General features: G+C 50.7%; 1 protein-coding gene across 1 annotated transcript in view; it reads left to right on the forward strand.

Moving 5' to 3' along the window:
- Window positions 1–2,163: 2,163 nt before the first annotated feature.
- Window positions 2,164–13,890, forward strand: part of HEG1 (heart development protein with EGF like domains 1) — a 24,101-nt gene continuing 12,374 nt past the window's right edge. The window contains 3 exon segments of the mRNA XM_077450208.1: window positions 2,164–2,618; window positions 2,620–3,380; window positions 3,496–3,506. Coding sequence (XP_077306334.1) covers window positions 2,236–2,618; window positions 2,620–3,380; window positions 3,496–3,506 — 1,155 coding nt within the window. The 5' untranslated portion in view covers window positions 2,164–2,235.

The following is a 13,890-nucleotide window of genomic DNA, read 5'->3' on the forward strand; positions in this document are numbered from 1 at the left end:
TATTATGGATGGGAAGTGTTATTCTCTATGATGTCAGTGGGGGGGGGGGGGGTTATTATTATGAATGGGAAGTGTTATTCTCTATAATGTCAGTGGGGGGGGGGGTTATTATTATGAATGGGAAGTGTTATTCTCTATGATGTCAGTGGGGGGGGGGGGGGTTATTATTATGGATGGGAAGTGTTATTCTCTATGATGTCAATGGGGGGGGGGGGCTATTATTATGGATGGGAAGTGTTATTCTCTATGATGTCAGTGGGGGGGGTTATTATTATGGATGGGAAGTGTTATTCTCTATGATGTCAGTGGGGGGGGGTATTATTATGGATGGGAAGTGTTATTCTCTATGATGTCAGTGGGGGGGGGGGTTATTATTATGGACGGGAAGTGTTATTCTCTATGATGTCAGTGGGGGGGGGGGGTTATTATTATGGATGGGAAGTGTTATTCTCTATAATGTCAGTGGGGGGGGGGGGTTATTATTATGAATGGGAAGTGTTATTCTCTATAATGTCAGTGGGGGGGGGGGGTTATTATTATGAATGGGAAGTGTTATTCTCTATAATGTCAGTGGGGGGGGGGTTATTATTATGAATGGGAAGTGTTATTCTCTATGATGTCAGTGGGGGGGGGGGTTATTATTATGGATGGGAAGTGTTATTCTCTATGATGTCAGTGGGGGGGGGGGCTATTATTATGGATGGGAAGTGTTATTCTCTATGATGTCAGTGGGGGGGGGTATTATTATGGATGGGAAGTGTTATTCTCTATGATGTCAGTGGGGGGGGGGGGGGGTTATTATTATGAATGGGAAGTGTTATTCTCTATAATGTCAGTGGGGGGGGGGGTTATTATTATGAATGGGAAGTGTTATTCTCTATGATGTCAGTGGGGGGGGGGGGGTTATTATTATGGATGGGAAGTGTTATTCTCTATGATGTCAATGGGGGGGGGGGGGGCTATTATTATGGATGGGAAGTGTTATTCTCTATGATGTCAGTGGGGGGGGTTATTATTATGGATGGGAAGTGTTATTCTCTATGATGTCAGTGGGGGGGGGGGGTTATTATTATGGATGGGAAGTGTTATTCTCTATGATGTCAGTGGGCGGGGGGGGGGTGGATTTTCTCTACGATGTCATTGAGGGGGTAGTATTATGGTTTGGGGGGTGTTATCCTCTATGATGTCAGGGGGGGGGGGGTTATTGTGTGTGGTGTCAGTGGGGGGGCGTATTATTATGGATGGGGGGATGTTATCCTCTATGATGTGGAGGGGGGGTATTTTTATGGATGGGGGTGTTATCCTCTATGATGTTGTTAGTGGGGGGTCATTATTATGGATTGGGGGGGTGTTATCCTCTATGATGTCAGTGAGGGGGTTATTATTGTGGATGAGGGGTATTTTTTGTGATGTCAGTAATGGGGGGTTATCAGTATGGAGAAGTGTCATTCTCTATGATGTCAGTATTGGGGGAAGAGGGGTATAAGTATAGATGGGAGGAGGGGGGTATTCTCTGTGATGTCGGTGCTGGAGTAGTAGGCGGGGGGTATTTTTATGGATGGGGGTGTTATCCTCTATGTCAGTGGGGGGTATTATTTTGGATGGGTGTGTTATCCTCTATGATGTCAGTGCGGGGGGGGGGGTATTATTATGGATGGGGGGTGTTATCCTCTATGATGTCAGTGCGGGGGGGGGTATTATTTTGGATAGGGGGTGTTATCCTCTATGATGTCAGTGCGGGGGGGGGGTAATATTATGGATGGGGGGTGTTATCCTCTATGATGTCAGTGCGGGGGGGTATTATTATGGGTGGGGGGTGTTATCCTCTATGATGTCAGTGCGGGGGGTATTATTATGGATGGGGGGTGTTATCCTCTATGATGTCAGTGGGGGGGGGTATTATTATGGATGGGGGTGTTATCCTCTATGATGTGGGGGGGGGGGGGGTTATCCTGTGTGATGCCAATGGGGGGGGGGTATATTATTATGGATGGGGGTGTTATCCTCTATAATGGGGGGGGGGGGGGTCCGGTATTATTATGGATGGGGGGGTGTTATCCTCTATAATGGGGGGGGTCCGGTATTATTATGGATGGGGGGGTGTTATCCTCTATGATGTCAGTGCGGGGGGGGGTTATCCTGTGTGATGTCAGTGCGGGGAGGAGGTGTGTCCCCTCCCCCGGTGCTCGGTGCTCCCTCTGGCTGAGCTCGGTGTCATTCTCTCTCCTCTCCGGGATGATCCTCCCCGATCCCCGTCTGCTGCTCCTTCTCCTCCTCACCGGGGGGACCCGACCCGGAGCACCGAGCACCGAGCCCAGCTCCGCCCATCACCGACCGGGGACCGCACTGCCGGCTGATGGGACCCCGCCGGACCTGGACAGCCCATCCCGACCCCACCGGACCGAAACCGCATCCAAACCGAACCGGACTGACATGGGCTTCATGTCAGAGAGAACCGAAACACCATCCCCACCCGAACCCAACAGAACTGACACCGAATCTCCATCACAACCAGTAAGAACTGGGACCCAATCTCCATCAGAACCCAACATAACTGAGACACATTCTCTATCGGACCCCTACAGAACTGAGACTGAATATCCATCAGAACCAAACAGAAACTGAGACTCATTCCCCATCAGAACCCAACAGAACTGAGACTAAATCTCCATCAGAACCCAACAGAACTGAAACCCATTCCCCATCAGAACCCAACAGAACAGAGAGTAAATCTCTATCAGAACCCAACAGAACTGAGACCCATTTCCCACCTGAACCCAACAGAACTGAGACTGAATCTCCATCAGAACCCAAAAGAACTGAGACCCATTCCCCATCAGAACCCAACAGAACTGAGACCCATTCCCCATCTGAACCCAAAAGAACTGAGACTGAATCTCCATCAGAACCCAACAGAACTGAGACTGATTCTCCTTTAGAACCCAACAGAACTGAGACTGAATCTCCATCAGAACCCAACAGAACTGAGACTGAATCTCCATCAGAACCCAACAGAACTGAGGGTGAATATCCATGGGAACCCAAAAGAATTCAGACTAAATCTCCATCAGAACCCAACAGAACCGAGACCCATTCTCTATCGGACTCCTACAGAACTGAGACTGAATCTCCATCAGAACCAAACAGAACTGAGACCCATTCCCCATCAGAACCCAACAGAACTGAGACCCATCCCCCTTCAGAACCCAACAGAACTGAGACCCATTCCCCATCAGAATCTGGTTTATTATTCATAGAGGACAAACAAACAGTCCAAACGGTGGCAGAACCGGACCAGACGGGACGCCAGAGCTTCTATCGGTGGGACAATCCCCGGACAGAGGCGGATTTCACCGGGACAGACGGACAGACGAGTTCTGGTAGGTTGGATCTCCAAAAACTCCTATTAGAAATTCTGTGAATTCTATAAATAACTCGGAATGTTGTGACTTTGTATCCTTTATTTACTGTTATTGTGTTTATGTTTATCTCTAGGAGTTCTGTGTGTATATTATATACATATCTATGTGCTCTTAGTATATATATATATAATATACACACAGAACACACATAGAGATATATATATAATATATGTGTTTTGTGTGTATACATTATATATACAGTATATCTCTCTGTATATATTATATATACAGTGTGTGTTTGTAGGTCCCCTGAGTTGTGTATATTGGGTGTATGGTGTATACTCGATCACATCGGGTTTTATCAGTCGGGGTTTCGGGATAGATTTGGAATTTTTTAGTCCACCTAAAAGTAATGATTGGGGAGGGGAGGGGGAGGGGGACTACTCTGGGGGCTTCAGCTGGAGGGGTGGGGGGCAGAGAAGGGCAGAACCCGCAACCTTTGCAGCTCAAGTAATTCATTGGGGGGAACGCCTCCCTCTTGGGTTCTGCTTTCGGTGTATATGGCAGTCTGATGTCCCTGAACAATCACCCCGATATTTACCGATTGATTATTGGGCAGAGTGATTGGAAGTTCCCAGCAGTCGTCCCCATACCCCCCCCCGATTGTACTTCAGTCTGCCCCCCCCATGTATTTGTGCTGTCAGATCACTGTATACAGAGAATACACAGCCTGCGCTGTCACACTGCACGCTGTATACGGAGAATACACGGCCTGCACTGTCACACTGCACGCTGTATACGGAGAATACACGGCCTGCACTGTCACACTGCACGCTGTATACGGAGAATACACGGCCTGCGCTGTCACACTGCACGCTGTATACAGAGAATACACGGCCTGCACTGTCACACTGCACGCTGTATACAGAGAATACACGGCCTGCGCTGTCACACTGCACGCTGTATACGGAGAATACACGGCCTGCGCTGTCACACTGCAGGCTGTATACAGAGAATACACGGCCTGCGCTGTCACACTGCACGCTGTATACGGAGAATACACGGCCTGCACTGTTAAACTGCACGCTGTATACGGAGAATACACGGCCTGCGCTGTCACACTGCACGCTGTATACAGAGAATACACGGCCTGCGCTGTCACACTGCACGCTGTATACAGAGAATACACGGCCTGCGCTGTCACACTGCACGCTGTATACGGAGAATACACGGCCTGCGCTGTCACACTGTATGCTGTATACGGAGAATACACGGCCTGCGCTGTCACACTGCACGCTGTATACAGAGAATACGCGGCCTGCGCTGTCACACTGCACACTGTATACAGAGAATACACAGCCTGCGCTGTCACACTGCACTCTGCACGCTGTATATGGAGAATACACGGCCTGCGCTGTCACACTGCATGCTGTATACAGAGAATACACGGCCTGCGCTGTCACACTGCACGCTGTATACGGAGAATACACGGCCTGCGCTGTCACACTGCACGCTGTATACAGAGAATACACGGCCTGCGCTGTCACACTGCACGCTGTATACAGAGAATACACGGCCTGCGCTGTCACACTGCACGCTGTATACGGAGAATACACGGCCTGCGCTGTCACACTGCACGCTGTATACAGAGAATACACAGCCTGTGCTGTCACACTGCATGCTGCATACAGAGAATACACGGCCTGCGCTGTCACACTGCACGCTGTATACAGAGAATACACGGCCTGCGCTGTCACACTGCACGCTGTATACAGAGAATACACGGCCTGCGCTGTCACACTGCACGCTGTATACGGAGAATACACGGCCTGCGCTGTCACACTGCACGCTGTATACAGAGAATACACAGCCTGTGCTGTCACACTGCATGCTGCATACAGAGAATACACGGCCTGCGCTGTCACACTGCATGCTGTATACAGTGAATACACGGCCTGCGCTGCCACACTGCACTCTGTATACAGAGAATACATGGCCTGTGCTGTCACACTGCACACTGTATACAGAGAATACACGGCCTGCGCTGTCACACTGCACACTGTATACAGAGAATACACAGCCTGCGCTGTCACACTGCACTCTGCACGCTGTATATGGAGAATACACGGCCTGCGCTGTCACACTGCACGCTGTATACAGAGAATACACGGCCTGCGCTGTCACACTGCATGCTGTATACGGAGAATACACGGCCTGCGCTGTCACACTGCACGCTGTATATGGAGAATACACGGCCTGCGCTGTCACACTGCACGCTGTATACAGAGAATACACGGCCTGCGCTGTCACACTGCACGCTGTATACAGAGAATACACGGCCTGCGCTGTCACACTGCACGCTGTATACGGAGAATACACGGCCTGCGCTGTCACACTGCACGCTGTATATGGAGAATACACGGCCTGCGCTGTCACACTGCATGCTGTATACAGAGAATACACGGCCTGCGCTGTCACACTGCACGCTGTATAGAGAATACACGGCCTGCGCTGTCACACTGCACGCTGTATACAGAGAATACACAGCCTGCGCTGTCACACTGCATGCTGCATACAGAGAATACACAGCCTGCGCTGTCACACTGCATGCTGCATACAGAGAATACACCGCCTGCGCTGTCACACTGCACGCTGTATACAGAGAATACACGGCCTGCGCTGCCACACTGCACTCTGTATACAGAGAATACACAGCCTGTGCTGTCACACTGCATGCTGCATACAGAGAATACACCGCCTGCGCTGTCACACGGCACGCTGTATACAGAGAATACACGGCCTGCGCTGCCACACTGCACTCTGTATACAGAGAATACACGGCCTGCGCTGTCACACTGCACGCTGTATACAGAGAATACACGGCCTGCGCTGTCACACTGCACGCTGTATACAGAGAATACACGGCCTGCGCTGTCACAATGCACACTGTGTACAGAGAATAGAATACACGGCATAATGTTCATTATGCAAGAGTCAGGAGTAGGTAACACATAGAGTGCAGAGGCCAGGAGTGCATAATGTAGAGAATGCCGTGCTGAGGAGTTCAGATTGCAGGGATCAGGAGTATACAGTGCACAGGGTACAGGGGTCAGGAGTGTCTAACATACAGAGTGCAGGGGTCAGGAGTGTGTGATGCAGAGTGTAAGGGGACCAGATGTATGTAATGCATAGGCTAGTGTACACAGCACAACAAAAAAGTGTGCAGGGGTCAGAATTGCATATCGCAGAGGGTGCAGTGTTCAGGAGTTTGTAGCGCAGAGTGCAGATGCCAGGAGTAGTTAGTTCACAGAGTGCAAGGGTGAGGAGTGTGTTGTACACAGATTGCAGGGGTCAGGAGTGGTCATTGCACATCGGGGTCAGAGGTCATAGACTACATACACAGTACAACCAAATACTGCCCCTCCTCCCAGTGCAAATCCCCCAAGCCCACCTACCCCCCCCCCCCCCCCCCAGTACAGATCACCCCCATTATGTAGATTGTACCAGGGTGTACAGTGCAGGAATATTCTCCAGTCCCATCCAATGATATCAGTCTGGAGAGGTGTGGTGACTACAGCTTTGAATGGGAGGGCTGGCTGTACCTTTGGACAAGCTTTTAGCAAGTCCTGATGCCAACTGACACCCATCCAAGCCGAAAACAATTCTGCAAAGCTACAGCCAACTGCCACTGCAAGCTCCTCCCTCAGACAATGCTGGCTGCCTGGCTGTCACCCTCATCCTGTCACAGAGGAAGGCTTCTCCCATATCTCGGAGACGCAAAAGTTAGAACACCCCTAATGGTGGACTTTGTAGGCACATACACTGAGTATCAAATATGTAAAGTACAAAAGATTTTTTTTTATTGAAATAATGTTAAAAGAAAAACATAGAAAACAAGGAAGCATAAATACACTAATGATCTGTATACACACTCATTGATTAGACTACCCTACGCGTTTCGGAGAGACTGAATCTCCTTCTTCAGGGATATGTATACGTATAAAGAAGGTCTATTCAGAATAGTGTGTTAAATAGGCATTCCAAGAAACTTGTAGTTAAAAACACGGCAGAAGAACAGGATAGATATTGCCGATGGCTATTCTCCCTCCAGGGACTCCTAGTGTGGTCGCCCCAGCGGAGATGGCCGAAAAGAGCCACAAGGTGTTAGAAAAAGGATCAGACCCCTCGTGCGGGTGGGACAGTGATGGGAAATCCATCATTTTGCGTTGACATCAGAAGAGGAATAGAGGGGAAATCTTCCAATGGGGACACTAGTTCTGGTGATCACTATCATACTTTCTATAGATTTGTTACATTGTGTCACCAGGACAGGAAGTGAAGGGAATTCTCCCCAATAGGATACAGACAGCAATAAAAAAAAAACACACAGCTGATTCCGCTCTTTGCCTTATTTTTGAACTTTCAGGTAGACTTTGTGGGAACAGTTTGGGGTGACGGCCCCTTCCTGTTCCAACATGACTGCCCACCAGTGCACAAAGCAAGGTCCATAAAGACATGGATGAGCGAGTTTGGGGTGGAGGCACTGATAGGTTGCACTGATGGGCACTGATAAGGAGGCACTGAGGGGCACTGATAGGTTGCACTGATGGGCACTGATAAGGAGGCACTGAGGGACACTGATAGGTTGCACTTATGGGCACTGATTGGGTGGCACTGAGGGGCATTGATAGGTTGCACTGATTAGGTGGCACTGATAAGGAGGCACTGATGGGCACCGATAGGCTGCAATGATGGGCACCAAAAGGCATCACTGATGGGCACTGATAGGCTGCAATGATGGGAATTGAAAGGCATCACTGATGGGATAGGTGGCACTGATGGGCACTGATTAGGTGGCACTGATAAGGAGGCACTGATGGGCACCAATAGGCTGCAATGATGGGCACTGAAAGGCATCACTAATGGTCACTGATAGGTGGCATTGATGGGCACTGATTAGGTTGCACCAATGAGCACTGATAGGCTGCAATGATGGGCACTGATAGGTTGCACTGATGAGGTGGCACTGAGGAGGTGGCACTGATAGGCTGCAGTGATAGGCACTGATAGGTAACACTGATGGGCATTGTTGGGGCTACACTGATAATCAGTGTAGATGCCCCCTGTGTGGATTGCATCTCATCAGCTCTCCTCTCCTCAAGCACTGCCAGCATGAGGAGAGGATTACCGATAACCAACAAATCCTGTGTACACTGTGATTGGACGAAGCTGATCACATGGTAAAGATCTGCTGTGATTGACATCGATCATAGAGCGCCCCCCGCTGCGCGCAGGAAGCCTGATCATTGGAGGACGGGCATAGTCGCCCTCCCGGAGATGTGAGGCGATGTTGTAGCCGCCATTCGGCTGTGGCGCGGTCAGGAAGAGGTTAAAGTGATTGTAAGGGTTTGTTGGCTCGCTTGGCTCCTCCCCACATCAGATCAGAGAAGCGCTCTCCCCGGGGGGGTTACCTTTTGCGGGCGCGCTCCCGACTCCAGCATTTATGTCCATAGAATGCAGGACTCAGCCCCGCCCCCGGCGCCAGGCAGATGGCTTTTTTTCTTTTCTTTCTCCCATGAGAAAGAAAAGTGTCAGTGGCAGCCAGGCGATGAGCGCCGGACACACATATACCTCTTGTAATGACGTTCTAGGATGACGCACCTGCCGGCGGTGGCGCGGTTTGGCGTTGGGGTGGGCGGGGTCTAATCTCTGGGCCGTACGCAGGACTGCCCTATGGGGGCACTCGGCGTGAACTGTTGATTATTGCTGTGAAAGGCGTCATGTTGTCGGGGGAGGGGCGGCCGAGCGCACGTGTAATCCGCTTATGGGAGTTTAGCTCGCCGTGCTGGCGGTTTATTGGGTCACATCATTCGATAAGCTTCCAGCACAGAAATTCCCACTAACGCTATTAGAGGCAAGATACAGCCAATTATATCCCTCCAATCACCTGATGGCGTCGTTCATTGTCCATTCTGGGTGCTGATTGGCCGAGACCCACCAGCTGACCAATCTGACTGTACATTGTAACTTTGTAGTAGGAGCAGGAAGCATCTCCCCAGTCCCCCCCGTGATCAGACTGTACATTGTAACTTTGTAGAAGGAGGAGGAGTCATTTCCTCAGTCTCCTCCCCCAGTGATCAGACTGTACATTGTAACTTTGTAGAAGGAGGAGGAGTCATTTCCTCAGTCTCCCCCCCCCCCAGTGATCAGACCGTACATTGTAACTTTGTGTCAGACATTTGTGAACTGCATAGACTCCGGGATTTTCATGACTGATCTCTGAGCCGGCATCTCAGTCCAGGAAGTAGATGGTGACTCTGGATGATGCCAGAATAGAGATGGTGCCGTCCTTCTGAATAGGAGATCAGATGAAGGCATTGTCGGGGGGGGGGGGGGCACCTAAAGGGGGGACGTTGACTCATTACTCAGCATTAGCATGAAAATATACATCTGGTGACAGGTCCTCTTTATGTTTTTGTATTGTATTAACGTTCAGCGGACAAAACTCCTCCTTAGAGACAGAGCCACATGTGCACCCCGAGCCACTGGCTGCTCTCCGCACTCTGACAGGTATATGGAGTGAATGTGGAATTTGAACATTTGAAGTTTCTTCATCCCGTGGCGGCAATTCCCCGCTTCCTGCCTTTCTCTGTGGAAGTCGGGGGGGGGGGGGGCACACCTCAAAACAAAGGCTGGATGGCGCACAGCCACCGCCTTCCGGAATGTTCCTCGCGCTGGACATTTATTGTGCTATAGAGAGGCGTCCATTGTACCCACCCCATTGGATATAAATCATTATTATCCGGGGTTTATAGAAAGCCAGCAGTCTACACGGAGCTGTCCAATAGGAGACGAGTGCAATACAAGGGGCATAGGAGGGCCCTGGTCATAGGAGCTGACAATCTAATGGGGGGGTGATAGAAATGGTAATGGGTGGGGGGCATTGAGTGGTTGGTAACAGGTGGATGAATCAGCTTTTGTCTCTATGTTTCTCTTTTGTGTTGGACTGGGGACTCTCTTGGAGTAGATTGGGGACTCTCTTGGGGTAGATTGGGGACTCTCTTGGGGTAGATTGGGGACTCTCTTGGGGTAGATTGGGGACTCTCTTGGGGTAGATTGGGGACTCTCTTGGAGTAGATTGGGGACTCTCTTGGAGTAGATTGGGGACTCTCTTGGGGTAGATTGGGGACTCTCTTGGGGTAGATTGGGGTCCCTCTTGGGTTACAGTGGGGACTCTCTTGGGATAAATTTGGGACTTTCTTAGGCTACATTGAGGACTATCTCAGGGAGTATTGGGGATTCTCTCTGGGGATAGATTGGGGACTTTGTCGGGCTACTTTGAGGACCATCACAAGGGAGATTGAGGACTATCTCAAGGGAGATTGAGGACTATCTCAAGGGGGATTGAGGACTATCTCAAGGGGGATTGAGGACTATCTCAAGGGGGATTGATGACTCTCCCAAGGGAGATTGGGGACTCTCTTGTAGTATATTTAGGACATTCTTGCAGTAGATTGGGGCTACACCAAGGACTCTCTCAAAGAGGACTGGGGACTCTCTCAGGGTAGATTGGGGACTCTTTTGGAGTAGATTGGGCACTTTGTGGGGCTATATTGAGGACTATCTCAGGGGGATTGAAGACTCTCCCAAGGAAGATTGGGACTCTCTTGTGGTATATCAAGGATATTCTTGGAGAAGATTGGGTCCCTCTTGAGATAGATTTGTGACTCTCTTGGAGTAGATTGGAGTCTCTCTCGGGGTAGATTGGGGACAAGCTTGGGGTAGATTGTAGACTTTCTTGGGGTAGATTGGGGTCTCTCTCAGGGTAGAGTGGGGACCCTCTTGGGATAGATTTGTGACTCTCTTGGAGTATATTGGAGTCTCTCTCTGGGTAGATTGGGGACAAGCTTGGGGTAGATTGTAGACTTTCTTGGGGTAGATTGGGGTCTCTCTCAAGGTAGAGTGGGGACCCTCTTGGGATAGATTGGGGACTTTTTAGGCTACACTGAGGACTCTTGTGGTATGTTGAGGAAATTCTTGAAGTAGATTGGGGTCTCTCTTGGAGTAGATTGGGGTCTCTCTTGGAGTAGATTGGGGTCTCTCTTGGGGTAGATGGGGCTACACTGGGGACTCTCTCAGGGTAGATTGGGGACTCTCTTGGCGTAGATTAGGGACTCTCTTAGGGTAGATTGAGCTCCTTCTTGGTTTAGATTGGGGTCTCTCTTGGGGTAGATGGGGCTACACTGGGGACTCTCTCAGGGTAGATTGGGGACTCTCTTGGCGTAGATTAGGGACTCTCTTAGGGACTCTCTTAGGGTAGATTGAGCTCCTTCTTGGGGTAGATTGGGGACTCTCTTGGAGTATATTGGAACCTCTCTTGGGGTAGATTAGGAAGTCTTTTAGGGTTGATTGGTATCCCTCTCAGTCTAGAATGGGGACTCTCTTGGACAATGAGATCCCTGTACTCCAATGGCCTCCACACTCACCACATCTCATCCAATGGAGCACCTTTGGGATGTGGTGGAATGGGAGATTGGCATCATGGATGTGCAGCCTACAAATCTGCAGCAACTGTGTGATGTTATCTTGTTGTATCTATGCCACCAAGAATGAAGGCAAAAGGGGGTCCAACCCGCTACTAGCAAGGGGGGCCTAATAAAGGGGGTACAACCCGCTACTTCCAAGGGGGACATAATAAAGTGGTCGGTGAGTGAAGATCTGATGAGGGATCATGAGGGGAGGTTTTGGCTGTTAATTATATTTTACTAGCATGTGAGCAGATTTTACTCCTTGTTGGACATGTTAGTCTGGCGGTAACATGCGTTGTGGTAGGACAGCCACCAGTGCCAAATGTCCTGGAAATCCGATGTGTCACAACATTTATAATGCAACTAAACCCGATGTACTATGGTCTGTTGCGGTGCAGCATTGGGGTGAAGTGTTGGGGTGTAGCATTGGGGTGCTGTGTGTTGGGGGTGCAGCATTGGGATGCTGTGTGTTGGGGTACTGTGTGTTGGGGTGCAGCGTTGGGGTGCTGTGTGATGTGGTGCTGTGTGTTGGGGTGTTGTGTGTTGGGATACTGTGTGATGTGGTGCTGTGTGTTGGGGTGCAGCGTTGGTATGCTGTGTGTTGGGGTGCTGTGTGATGTGGTGCTGTGATGTGGTGCTGTGTGTTGGGGTGCTGTGTGTTGGGGTGCTGTGTGATGTGGTGCTGTGTGTTGGGGTGCTGTGTGATGTGGTGCTGTGATGTGGTGCTGTGTGTTGGGGTGCTGTGTGTTGGGGTGCTGTGTGATGTGGTGCTGTGATGTGGTGCTGTGTGTTGGGGTGCTGTGTGTTGGGATGCTGTGTGATGTGGTGCTGTGTGTTGGGGTGCTGTGTGATGTGGTGCTGTGTGTTGGGGTGTTGTGTGTTGGGGTGCAGCATTGGGATGTTGTGTGATGTGGTGCTGTGTGTTGGGGTGCAGCGTTGGGATGCTGTGTGTTGGGGTGTTGTGTGTTGGGGTGCAGCATTGGGATGCTGTGTGTTGGGATGCTGTGTGTTGGGGTGTTGTGTGTTGGGGTGCAGCATTGGGATGCTGTGTGATGTGGTGCTGTGTGTTGGGGTGCAGCGTTGGGGTGCTGTGTGTTGGGATGCTGTGTGATGTGGTGCTGTGTGTTGGGGTGCAGCGTTGGGGTGCTGTGTGTTCAGGTGCTGTATGCTGGGGTGATGTGGTGCTGTGTGTTGGGATGCTGTGTGTTGAGATGCTGTGTGTTGGGGGTGCAGCATTGTGATGCTGTGTGTTGGGGTGCTGTGTGATGTGGTGCTGTGTGTTGGGGTGCTGTGTGATGTGGTGCTGTGTGTTGGGATGCTGTGTGATGTGGTGCTGTGTGTTGGGATGCTGTGTGATGTGGTGCTGTGTTGGGGTGCTGTGTGTTGGGGTGCAGCATTGGGATGCTGTATGTTGGGGTGCTGTGTGTTGGGGTGCTGTGTGATGTGGTGCTGTGTTGGGGTGCTGTGTGTTGGGGTGCAGCATTGGGGTGCTGTGTGATGTGGTGCTGTGTGTTGGGGTGCTGTGTGATGTGGTGCTGTGTGTTGGGGTGCTGTGTGTTAGGATGCAGCATTGGGGTGCTGTGTGTTGGGGTGCAGTGTTGAGGTGCTGTGTGTTGGGGGTGCACCATTGGGATGCTGTGTGTTGGGGTGCAGTGTTGGGGTGCTGTGTGTTGGGGGTGCATCATTGGGATGCTGTGTGTTGGGGTGCTGTGTGTTGGGGTGCTGTGTGTTGGGGTGCAGCATTGGGATTCTGTATGTTGGGGTGCTGTATGTTATGGTGCTGTGTGATGGGGTGCTGTGTGTTGGGGTGCAGCATTGGGGTGCTGTGTGTTGGGGTGCTGCGTGATGTGGTGCTGTGTGTTGAGGTGCTGTGTGTTGGGATGCTGTGTGATGTGGTGCTGTGTTGGGGTGCTGTGTGTTGGGGTGCAGCATTGGGATGCTGTATGTTGGGGTGCTGTGTGTTCGGGTGCTGTGTGATGTGGTGCTGTGTTGGGGTGCTG

The sequence above is a fragment of the Lithobates pipiens genome, unplaced genomic scaffold (assembly GCF_037356315.1).
Source record: "Lithobates pipiens isolate NorthernLeopardFrog02 unplaced genomic scaffold, aLitPip1_a1.2 Scaffold_22, whole genome shotgun sequence".
Lineage (NCBI taxonomy): Eukaryota > Metazoa > Chordata > Amphibia > Anura > Ranidae > Lithobates > Lithobates pipiens.